A 12,062-nucleotide genomic window follows, 5' to 3' on the forward strand; every position below is an offset into this window, starting at 1 on the left:
ACTTATGTGGGTGGCACAATCAGTGCTGCAGGCCCTCTAGTAGTATTTATTTTAGAGGCTCTGGGCACATGTAGTGCACTTTGCTAGGGACTTACAAGTAAATTAAATATGCCAATTGGGTATGAGCCAATGTTACTATTTTTTAGGGAGAGAGCATAGGCACTTTAGCACTGATTAGCAGTGGTAAAGTGCGCAGAGTCCTAAAGCCAGCAAAAATGAGGTCAGAGAAAGAGAAGGAGGAAGGCAAAAAGTTTGCGGGTGACCCTACAGAAAGGCCATTTCCAACATATCCCCTTCCAGCCTAAAGCCAGGGTAGGCTAATCGATACTCTGATGGTCTTCCCTGCTTAATGCGATAGAGCATGGACAATGACCCACTACTGCAGGGGCACTTACCAGTTCTATGTCTTTCTGCACTTCGTGAGGCTCCTCTGTCTATACTCTCTGGGGCCACTGAACTGACCCACGGGGAACCTGTCTCCTCACCTGAGGACCCCACCTGTGAAGCTCCTAACTTTAATTTGCTCACAGATGCATCCCAGTATGCAGACAGTACCATCATGGCCAACAAAGTGATGTGGCCCGTTCCACCCCTTGGGTCTGACTTCTGTCCCCAACCCAGGGAAAACTCTGTTTACAGGGACAGCAACCAAAAGAGGCCACTAACAGCTGTAAGTGTCAGGAGCCAGGCAAAAGACCATCCACTGCTAAGTGGAGGCCCTAAGCAGGGCCACTGGGCAAGCTTCTCCTCCACCCTGGAAGCTGGTAGGGGGTTCCCTAGGGGCTCCTGAGGTTTCTCTGACCTCTGTGGTATCTCAGAATGGGAGACAGTAGCCCCAGGGATCTTGTACCCCTTCTCTACTCTACCTCCCACCAGTTCAGGGGTGGTACCCTGACACTGGTCAATTAACCCAGGGTCTGTACCCTGAGGCTGAACAGGAGACAAGGGTGAGTCCTTCCTCACCGTGCACCTACACCTGGGCACACGTACCCTTCTCCGGGGAGTGGTATAGCCAGACAACTGAACTGTTAGGGCACCCTCAGGGGTCACCCCTTTCAGTTCTCCTGCCACCAGGGGAAACTAATTCCCCAGAATGCAGTCAGTGGGCATCTGGGGGCTAACTATGACCCGCCTCTGGGTCACCTCCCCACCCTACTCCAGGGATACCAGGGCCATGGGGCAGAAGGAAATCCTCCCCATGGGCTGGAGTCACCCTACACACCTGCCCGGTGTACTGCTCTGGGGAAACTAGTCTCACCACCATCATGGTATGACTAGCCCCTGTGTCCCTCAGAGCGGTGACTGGGACCCCATTCACTCCGAACCTGGTGGAAGTGATGACTCCCACCCTCTGAGTCTATCTCCCAACTGAAGGAGATGAAGCCATGGTCTGTGACCTGCCCATGGGGACACTTTCCCCTAAGGCCACATTGGACACCCCTGAAGAGGTCCCAGCAGTGGGTGGTTCCTCTGGACAGATAGAGTCCCCCTTCTTGTGTCCTAGCTGGGAGCACTCAAAGCAGCGCGTTGGGAATGGGATGCTTTGGGCCACTGCCCACCAGAACCACCACCCTGTTTCTCAGATGGGCCATGGGAACCTTTTTCCTCTCCCCTTACTCTGGGACTTGTCTGAGTCATCTTTAACCTCACCCTCATTCTGATTGGGGAACCGGAACCACCCTTCCTGGGGTCACCTCCAGGTAACTTTTTGGACACTCTGGTGCCAACCCAGAGGTCCACCTCCTCAGCAAGCTTTCTACAATCAGTCAGCTTACTGTCAACTAGGTGCTGGCACAACTCTGTAGAACAAGTACTGAGCATATGCTCTCTCAGAATCAAATTATATAACCCTGTGTAATTGTTTACTTTCCTGCCTCACACGCATCCATCCAGTGCCTTACTGGTGAAATCAAAAAAGTCTACCCAGTTGTATGTGGAGAGTTTGGTGCTGTTCCTGAACCTTTGATGGTATTTCTCAGGTGTCAGCCCAAACTTGGCAAGTAAAGCGGGTTTCATGGGTGCATATGTGTTTTGATCCCTTGGATCTAATGCAAGGAGTGTGTCCCTCCCCACTACTGGTACATACCACCACAAGACTGCACTCTATTTGCTCTTCAGAAACTCCTTGAGCCCTTAGTGCAATTTCATAAGCAGCCAACCACTTATCAATGTCATCTTCCACCACATAACTTGGCACCACATTCTTGGGTATACAAACCTTCTTGTCTCTATCAGGTCCTGCATATGTGCTGCCACCATCACTGTTGGACTGCCTTACCTTGATATCCAGCTCTTTGAGACTCAGTTTATGAGCCAACAAGTTTCTTTTCAGCCAGGGCTCTCTCAGCTGCAGCCTCAGCTCTCCTCTCCTCTGCCTCTCTCTGAGCGTTCCTTTATTCTGCCTCTATGTTTAACTTTGCCATTTGCCATTGAAATTCTCTCTCCTCCCTCCTTTCCTCTGCGACCAGGCCATGGCTTGAGACACTGCTCCCTGGTTTACCAGGGGGCACAATTCCAGGGGTAACATCCCCCACTGATGGCAAATCTTCTGAGGGGCCACTCTCTGGCTCCTCCACCTCAACATTCTCTTGTGAACAGGCTTCTGCCCAGGCCCTCAGCACCTTTTGGTACATCTTCTTCCTGGAGGCACCCCGGGTAAGTACACCTATCCACTGACAGAATCCTTTCAGCTGGCTGACAGTGTATGTCTCCAGTTTGGCTAGGTCAAACTCTCCAGCTCCTACTTGAGACCTAGCCAGAGACATGTTGTATGAGGATTAAGTTAAAAATGTCAGGTTGAAAAAAGAAATTGCAGAAAAAGATAAAAAATCAAGTTGACCTTCAACTATGAGTAGGTAGTGTACACATAGCTATTGTATGTCACTGCACAAATACAAGTCCTATCCTCACCGCTGATCACCAATGTTAGAAATAGGGTCTTTGGTTGGCAGTCAGGTTACACCTGTCCAAGCATGCAGCCCCACTCTAGTCAGGATAAGTCACGCACTATCCAAATTGTCCTGTACCCACCCTCTGGTAGCTTGGCACTAGACAGTCAGGTTTAACTTAGAAGGCAATGTGTAAAATATTTGTGCAATAAATCATGCAATAACAGTGCAAACACCACAAAAATACATCACCTAGGATTAGAAAAATATAGAATATTAATCTGAGTAGCTTAAGGTCAAAATGATCAGGATTTGATAAATACTAGTTGAAATATCACTTTTATAATGATAAATAGAGTCATTCTTAGTTCTTAAGATCAACAATGGTCTCTTGCGAGAGCAAAGTACATGGTTTGCGTCTAAATTATCTGCACGGAACCGCAGAGGAGGAGATGCATGGAAAATGGGGAGGTGTGCGTCAGTTTCTCCGGGTGCACACAGACGATGCGTTGTTGCTTTTCCTCACAGCAAGGGCTTTGCGTTGATTTCCGGCACACAGACTTGGATCCCCTTTAGGTTGCGGGGTATTTGGACGCCCCGGGACGATGCAGAGAAATACCGGGCGTGCAGGACGAAGTCACAGGAGCTGCTTCGATCCGGTGGACGATGCGGGGAAATTTCTGCTGCTCAGCAGGTGCTGTGTCTCGCAGGAAATCGGGCTGCGTTATTCCGGCTCAGCGATGCGTTGATCCAGTGGTACGTGCGTCGGAGTTCCGGTTGCAACGCTGGTGTTGCATCGATCTCCACTCAGGGAGCCGGGCTGCATCGTGCCGGTTCGGCGATGCAGTGATTTTCTTACTGCAGGGCAGGCTGTGCATTAATTCCGGCAGCCTTTGTGTCAATTTTCGCTGCACAAGGAGTTCTTTGCACAGATTAAGTCCTTTTGGGCCTGAGACTTTAGGAAACAAGAGGCAAGCTCTCTCCAAGCCCTTGGAGAACACTTCTCAGCAGATCCAGAGGGCAGCAAGGCAGCAGTCCTTTACAGCAAAGCAGTTAGGTTAGTACTTTGGGCAGCAAGGCAGCTTCTCTTAGTAGGTTGCAGGTTCTGGTTCAAAGTTTCTTTGCCAGGAGGTATCTTGTCAAGAAGTGTCTGAGTTGGTAGGGTAAGGGACCCAGTTTATATACTCAAATGTGCCTTTGAATTGGGAAAGACTTCTAAGAGTGGCTTAGAAGTGCACAAGGTTCCCTTTCATTACAATCCTGTCTTCCAGGATCCCAGTAGGGGCTTGGCAGTCCATTGTGTGAGGGCAGGCCACTGTCCTTTCAAATTTAAGTGTCAGGCCCTCCTCCCTTCCAGTCCAGGAAGACCCATTCAGTATGCAGATGTGAGCAGGTTTGACAGAGCATCATGTGTTTTTGGTTGTCTGGGTGAAATGCACGAGGGAGCTGTCAACCACCCCAGCCAGATGTGGATTGGAGACAGGCTGTAAGGCACGGAAGGATTTGAGTGTAGAGAAAAGCTCACTTTCTAAAAGTGGCATTTCTAGAATAGCAATATTTAATCCAACTTCACTAATAAGCAGGAGTTTCTACTACCATTCTGGCCATACTAAATATGACCTGGTTACCCCTTTCAGATCAGAATCTACCACTCAAACAGTATATGAGGGTAGCCCTAATGCTATCCTATGAAAGGAGCAGGCCTCACAGTAGCGGGAAACAAATTTAGGAGTTTTACACTACCAGGACATATAAACTACACAGGTACATCTCCAGCCTTATACCTACATAGCACCCTGCTCTATGGGTTACCTAGGGCCTATTTTAGGGGTGACTTATATGTAGAATAAGGGGAGATTAAGGCTTGGCAAGTACCTTTAAATGCCAAGTCGAAGTGGAAGTGAAACTGCACACACAGGTCTTGCAGTGGCATGCCTGAGACATGGGTAAGGGCAACTTATGTGGGTGGGACAATCCGTGCTGCAGACCCACTAGTGGTATTTAATTTACAAGTCCTGGGCACATGTAGTGCACTTTGCTAGGGACTTACAAGCAAATTAAATATGCCAATTGGGTATGAGCAAATGTCAACATGTTTTAGGGAGAGAGCATATGCACTTTAGCACTGACTAGCAGTGGTAAAGTGCACAGAGTCCTAAAGCCAGCAAAATGAGGTCAGGAAAAGAGAAGGAGGAAGGCAAAAGGTTTGGGGACAGCTCTGTGGAAAGGTCATTTCCAAAATTTTCTGTTGCTTTTTGTACCTTACTGCAGTTCCAGTTTGTTTCTCTCCCCCTTTTTAGTTGTCTTCCCTGTAAATTTCTAGTTTTTATTTATCCCCAAACTCTTTTTGATCCTTGTGTCTGGTCATCCTCTTCTTTCTATATTTCTTTGCTGCTTTTGTCTGGTGTTAAACTAGAGGTGTAGTGTTTGTGTTTACGCTCTTCTGTTCATAGGGTGGAATGCTTGGATGGCAATGTCTATGATGGAATTTGGGCAACTCTGAGAGTAGCTGGATCACTTTTGGAAAATGCATTTTTTGAGGTCAGGGTATAGATTAAACTTCAGCTAATATTCTTAGAAGTGTTTTACAATAAAATGTGTAATGTTTCATGTCAAGCTAAATATGTCTTATGCTAGAGCAAGGCACTTTGTATGCAACAGGGCACAGAACCTGAAGTGGACTTGACTTACCCCATATAGAGTCCTTCCATCTTCACACACTACACCCATTATAGTTGCATTGCCACATTGAGGGGGTGGATTTATCATAGCATCACAGAGTCTTTCAATCAAATCACGGTTAGCAATGCAAGTTGGGCCCTTCAACATTCAATTGAGAATGCACGCCAGATGCCCCATAAACCACCAACAGGACTCACACTCAAACAATGTGCTTTACAAGTTACAAACCATGCAAACTCCAAATCAACATTTCCAATGGGACTTTCATTTCCTTTATTGTGGCAACCAATACCAGTTAGCTCCTCCAACCCTTTGGCCTCTACCACTCCCATTTTTTTAATTCCCTGTGTTTTTCCCTAGCATATTCCCTTCAGCCAATCCCCTACTTTTAGTTTCCCAACCTGCAGTTCCTGTGGGCATACTGCTTGCCTGTTTCTGCCTCGCAATATCACTATCTTGTCCCGACCTCCTCAGCAGTGCCTTTCACTCTTCATCTGGGACCACTTCTCAAGCCCTTCCTCTCTTCACAACCTTCTGCTACCAACCATCTTTTATGCTTTACCCCCCACCATTCTTCCCTGGAAGCCCAGTACTAATGTCACCAAATTGACACCATATCCTCTCTTTGATACCTCCTCAACTGTGCTTTCCCCTCTAATATTCTGGGGATACTTAACCATCACTACATCACACCCCTGATGCCCATGCTCTGCTTCCCTACAGGCCAGATACTTCACTGGTCCCGCTGGGGACCTCAGCTGGCCAAAAAGGCCTAGTATGATTGCCCCACTTGAGCACAGCACGAGGACACAGATTTACATACTATGCTGGGAGGCTTTTGCTTCCTCCTTGTTGGGATACCAAAAGATTGGTTGAGCCTCTTGGAGTGGATTAAAAGCAGTGAGGTCCTGTCGCTTGATAATGAGGCACACCTTTGCCCCTGCTCCCATGGATCACTTTCTGGTTCAAATATTTGCCTCCTTCCTAAATAAAGTCCACCCAAGGCTAGATGTAGTACAGGGGTAGAGGGCATGTCAAGAGTGCACAAATCGGGTCTGTAGTTGTCAGAGGCGTGCACCCTGTTCAAGTAGGGACCACAATCCTAGTCAGAGTAAGTACGTTGCACAGCATAAATTAACCTGTGCTCACCCTCTGGTAGCTTGAACACAGACAAGGCAGGATTAACATAGGAGGCAGTATTTGTGCAACACTTAAAACAATACAAACAATGAGAAACACCATACAAAAATAATTCACACCATTACAAAAATAAAGCTTAATTTGATGAACAAAACAAATCCAAAACTACACAAATCCAATAAGGAGACGTTGAGTTATGAACTTTTAAATGGTATCTGCAATTGTAGTGCTTAGAAGCTTAAAAAATACAACTGGGGCAATCTGATCCCGCTAGACCAGGATAAGTCCAAAGTTCGGCTGGCAAAAACGAAGTCAGCAAAGCAGGAGGTCAGAAAGCAAAAACAGTCAGAGAAAACCACTCCAAACAACAAGCATTCTAAATATAATATCGATGCCTCATTTATCAAAAGTTTGAGTTTGTTCATCACATTCTTATTTTTAATATAGTGGAGTATAATTGATTGGAGTGGAGATTTTGTGCCACGTTATAATTCTCAAATTATCCTCCTAGCACACATGATACGGCTATGAAAATGTCAACTCCTTTCGTTGATTTTAATGTTGCTGCATATATACTTACACATTTGTCAGCACTGACGGTACAATATGAAGCTATAAAAATATAAAAAGTGGTGAAGCAGTAAAATCACAGTTCTATGACAGATGTGTGAACGGGGCAATATATTACTTAGGCGATATACAGAGCCGATGTATGCCACATTCTTTCGATGCTGAGGAGTTGCGGGGGTTTGGAAACATAATGGCACAGTTGCAGCGTGGCAAACGTCTGCAATGTGACAACCCTGCACACTATAGACTTAGCTGAAAGATATACTGAAATATAAAATGTTTCTTGAGAATAGAAGAGAACTAAATGTTTACCTGTTCCAGAATTGATGGAGAAAACTGCGTCTTTATCTCCACTGAAAATGCTATAGTGTACCCTCTCTCTAGTTAGGCTGTGATCTCGAGCTTCGACAGTTACAACCGATGTACCTACGGTGAAAAAAGACAAAAAAACACAATAGGTCAGACTGAGACGGGTATAGTGCGGGTCTCTGTACAGTAACACACGATTACCTCATCTAATGTGGTTTCACTTCCACTTAACAAAGGACCCTGTTAAAAGTTGCCTGTCACTTGGTGCCCTTGGGGGAAATCTTTCAAACATATCACTCGGGAAGTGAGACGTGCTGTTATGTTAGAGGGGTAACCTGGCGCGCTGTGAAAGATATAAGCCAGCAGTTTTATGAAAACATTCTCCTTTGAATAACGAGCTATTGAAATATGCACGCGCCAGACGGTAATGGCGCGTGATATTTACAATGCAACCCTAAGTGCAGCACAACGAAAGGACTGTCACAGCGGAAACAGGAAAAAAACATAGACGTCAGACGGAGAACGTCAATTTGATCCGAAGCATGTTTGCTATGTAATGCATCAAGGCATAAACGCATTTACTAACTCTCTGGGTCATATTTACAAGCCCCTAGTGCCACCTTAGGCAGTCCTAATGCCTTTTTTTTTAACGCTAAGGTGGTTTTTCCCCACGCAATATTTACAAAGTGGAGCAATGCTTGCTTTGGGTCACTTTGCAACCCCTTGCGCCACATTATGCCTGTATCAGCCATAATGTATGCCTGCGTTCTAACGCAGGGGGGCCTAAAAAAATGGTGCAGTGAAATTTACAACATTTGACTGCGCCATTTTTTCCGTGACTTTTGACACATGCTCAGAGCAGGCTTTAAAATGACGCACCGATAGTGCTTTGCTGCACTAGCATCAACATTTTTGATGCTAGTGCATCAAAACGCCACAATAGCGTAAAAAATGTTGACACTATTGTTCTAACGACTGCCATGGTGCACCATATTTCAAATACAGCGCAACCATGATGTCGTTAGGTTAGGCAGGTGAAACGCAATAAAAGTGGTGCATCGTGACTGATGCACCACATTTTTGTAAATATGCCCCTCTGTTCCTTGTCAGTCCAGTAAAGAAGTCATTTTACTCATGTGGGACTTGTTTCCTAACTATTTGTGATGGAACTGTGTTCCTGTACATTATTGAACTCTCCAGCAATTCTTTGCACGCTGACTACTGGTTTCCTCCTTGCTTCCCACATTTTCTGCCAGGGCACGAACAAGGGCATCACACTGCATGGCAACGGTCGACAGTGGCGGCTAGTGAGTTAGGTGGTCAATAATATTAAGGGGGGGATGAGTTTGAGATTTCCCTTCAAATGAGAATATACCCGACTGGGTGGAATGGGGCATCACTATAGATAGAACTATCCGCTATAAAAAAACATTGCACCCCTCTCCCAAGCATCACATGCTAAAAAACCCAGTTGAATAGCAAACAAATGCTAACTGTAAGAAATGGGATTACTAAATGTGATTAGTGACTACCAACCTCAAGGAATAATCCTAACTCTTGTCAGGGTGAACCTCTGAAGTCACTAAATTAATCTGAGTTCAACCCAAAGTAGTTATGGCACAGAGCAGACAGGCTGAATTTAGGGAAATATGTAAAGTATGTATGCAATACCAAAGCAGTAATGAAGTCACATTGTAAAACCATTAAAATCATAAACTAAATGAGAAAAATAGAGTAAGGTTTAATGAACACAATGAGACCAAATTACAAAAACAATATAAGGGTAACCAGAGATATGTTTTTTTAAAGTTTTAGGTATGATAACACCAAGAAGCTCAAAGTGCCAGTGATAGTGAACTGTAGTCTGGGACCTAGGTGCAATTTAAGGTTGACAGTGATGGAGCCCAGGTCAGATATACCAACCAGGTTTGTGCTGGTCAATATTTTTGCCTTCTGACTTAGTTAATTAAATTCCAGTTGACCACAGGAGTGCACTTCTAAACCCCCTTAGGATCCCACAAAAGACACCTAGAGGCTCAGAGTGAATCAGGCAAAGGCCAACAGCAGGGTCCAGTCCAGATCCAGTTACCATTGGTCAGCTAGGTACTTCAAGGAAAGTGCCTTTTGTAGCTTTTTGCACTCCTGTAGCCAAACAGGAGGTTATCCAACTGAACCCATGAGTCCACTTTGTTGTCCTGGGTACAGGAGGGAGCAGGTCCAGTCTTTTAAGGTTCCCCTCAGATCAGATAGGAGGTCCAGTCCTCTTTTGTTCTTCTGAAGGTCCAGAAGTGTTTAGAAGTGTATACCTGGAAATGCCACATTTATGCCTGGAACAACCTAGTGGAAGGGAATGACTCCTAGCATACCCTAACAAATGGGCGATTAGTACCTTGGCCCGCCCCACCCACTTTGGCCATTTTCAAGATGGTTAAAGGGTTCAGGAACACTAAACGTGGGCTCTGGGGGCTGAGTTTGTGTCCAGGAAGTGTACTATGGTAATCATATTGTGGTCACACATTTAACACCAACATAACGTTTGAAGCAGCAGCCGCTGTACCCATAGTAAACCCAGAATTAGAATTCTTCAGCAACCAGACAGTGGATACACAATAAATGTCTTGGCATTCTGTTCTTTCCATTTCAAGTGTTACATATAGCTCAGCAGATTTATCAAGCAGGATTTGACACTGTGTTGTCATAAGGTATGTCACAGAGGAGTTATCTCCTCCAATCCACACCAGACTATTATTTGCTCCTGGAAGGCATTTCACACATATTCAAAGTCTAATCTCTGGCGAGAGCTGACAGGGGTTAGGATAATTTGCTTTCTGACAGTTCAGGAAGCCAAAGGGTAACTTTCTGAAAGTTACTTTTCCTTACCATTTAATAAATATCTGGCTTCACTATTAAATAGGATTTGTAAAGCCATGAAAAACAGTTATTTGATTAGTTTTCTAGCTTGTTGAATTCCTGAGATACAGTATTAGAATTTTAATCTGTTCTTTGGTTTTCAACATAGGACAGCTAACCCTACCACAGTGAAAAATGGCCTTATGGTGTTAGTCACTGTAAGGATGATGACATTACATTTCTACATGTCCTACTATTTAATACCATGCACCCTGCCCTGTGGGCAACAAGCCTACTTAAAGGTGACCTATTAATAATTAAAAGAGAGGTTTTGACTTGTCAAAATGGTTTATTTTAACAAGTTAACTGCAGTTAACGCTGCCCAATCCCGCTGTCTATTTCCACGGTGCCACTTTAATACCAGACCTCATTGTAGGACTGATGCCCAAAGGACTATATACATATTCTAGCGATATTGATCCTAAATTTTGGGACTCAACCTTTTTAGCATTCTGCTTCATATGGCCAGACCTGAGGTGGCAAACTGGTTCACCATGCTCACAAATCTATTTATGTACAGATGACTGTAATCTTAAACCTCGTAGTTCAAAGCATTACAAACAACTATTTATTTTTTGCATGGACGTTTTAGCTGAACCACCCTACACAGAAGTCAACATGGCCAACCAGGAAGCTCCGGGGCTTCCTAATCTGCCTCAGAGTAGCTTGTTGAGACCCTTTCTCCTTTTAGAATATTTAGGATAGAACAGAGTATTCAAGTCTAGTGTGATGTCATTTGGTCAGATGAAGTAGGATTATCAAGAGAGGAATTAATAGTCAAATCGGAGAGAGAACTCTGAGAATTCTAGTACTGTTTACTCATCCACAAAAGCTGACAACATTTGCCCTTTAAAAACAGGTTCAATCCACTCCAAGGATAGAACTACCTAGACATAGTAATTGCAAGTATACATTCCTGCTTGCACATCAATAATTCATGCCTGACTGCCTGCTTTGACTTTGGAGTCAGTTGTTTTTATGCACTCATTTAATTCTCTAGCTCTAGGACTGCTTCCAGTTCTATCTGCACTAGCCTCCATCCAATTGGAAAGAGTAAAATAGGGTCTAGACCCTGCCATGAAAGTCTGTTGGCTTATAGGAATGTCTCTCCAGTTGCTGGAGAGTGCAGAAGGGCCTTTAGCTGAGGAAGCTATTTCCTGCATGCAGGAAACCCAATGTAGCAGTTCCAAAGGGTCATGTCTCCTGCTTGTCTTTGGCCGATGCATAGAAGATTTTGAGTCAGAGCACTATCCATCACAGGATGGTCCGTTTCTGCACCACTTTTCCTTTCTTTGCTCTGACATACCCCATGAAGAGATGATTGTCCATCTGGAACTCTTTTTTGCAGTCAAGGTAGAATGACAACGCTGTTTTTGGGTCCAGCTGGTGGACTCTATCCTCTCCTTTAGAGGGATGAGACAGCGCATAGAAGTTAAGCAGAGTGACAGACTGTCCTATGTGAAAAAGACTTACCACCTTCAGTAAAAAGGATGCTCAAGTCCGAAGGACCAGCTTGACTGGATAGATGATATGGTATGGAAGATAAGCAGACAGAGCCTGTAT

General features: G+C 44.9%; 1 protein-coding gene across 1 annotated transcript in view; it reads right to left on the reverse strand.

Annotated features, from left to right (window-relative positions):
• LOC138255249 (protocadherin-23-like) overlaps positions 1-12,062 on the reverse strand; it is a 486,186-nt gene that overhangs the window by 293,774 nt on the left and 180,350 nt on the right. Inside the window, exon 11 of the mRNA XM_069205831.1 lies at positions 7,593-7,706. Coding sequence (XP_069061932.1) covers positions 7,593-7,706 — 114 coding nt within the window. The remainder of the gene's footprint in view (positions 1-7,592; positions 7,707-12,062) is intronic.

This window comes from Pleurodeles waltl, chromosome 1_2, assembly GCF_031143425.1.
Source record: "Pleurodeles waltl isolate 20211129_DDA chromosome 1_2, aPleWal1.hap1.20221129, whole genome shotgun sequence".
NCBI lineage: Eukaryota > Metazoa > Chordata > Amphibia > Caudata > Salamandridae > Pleurodeles > Pleurodeles waltl.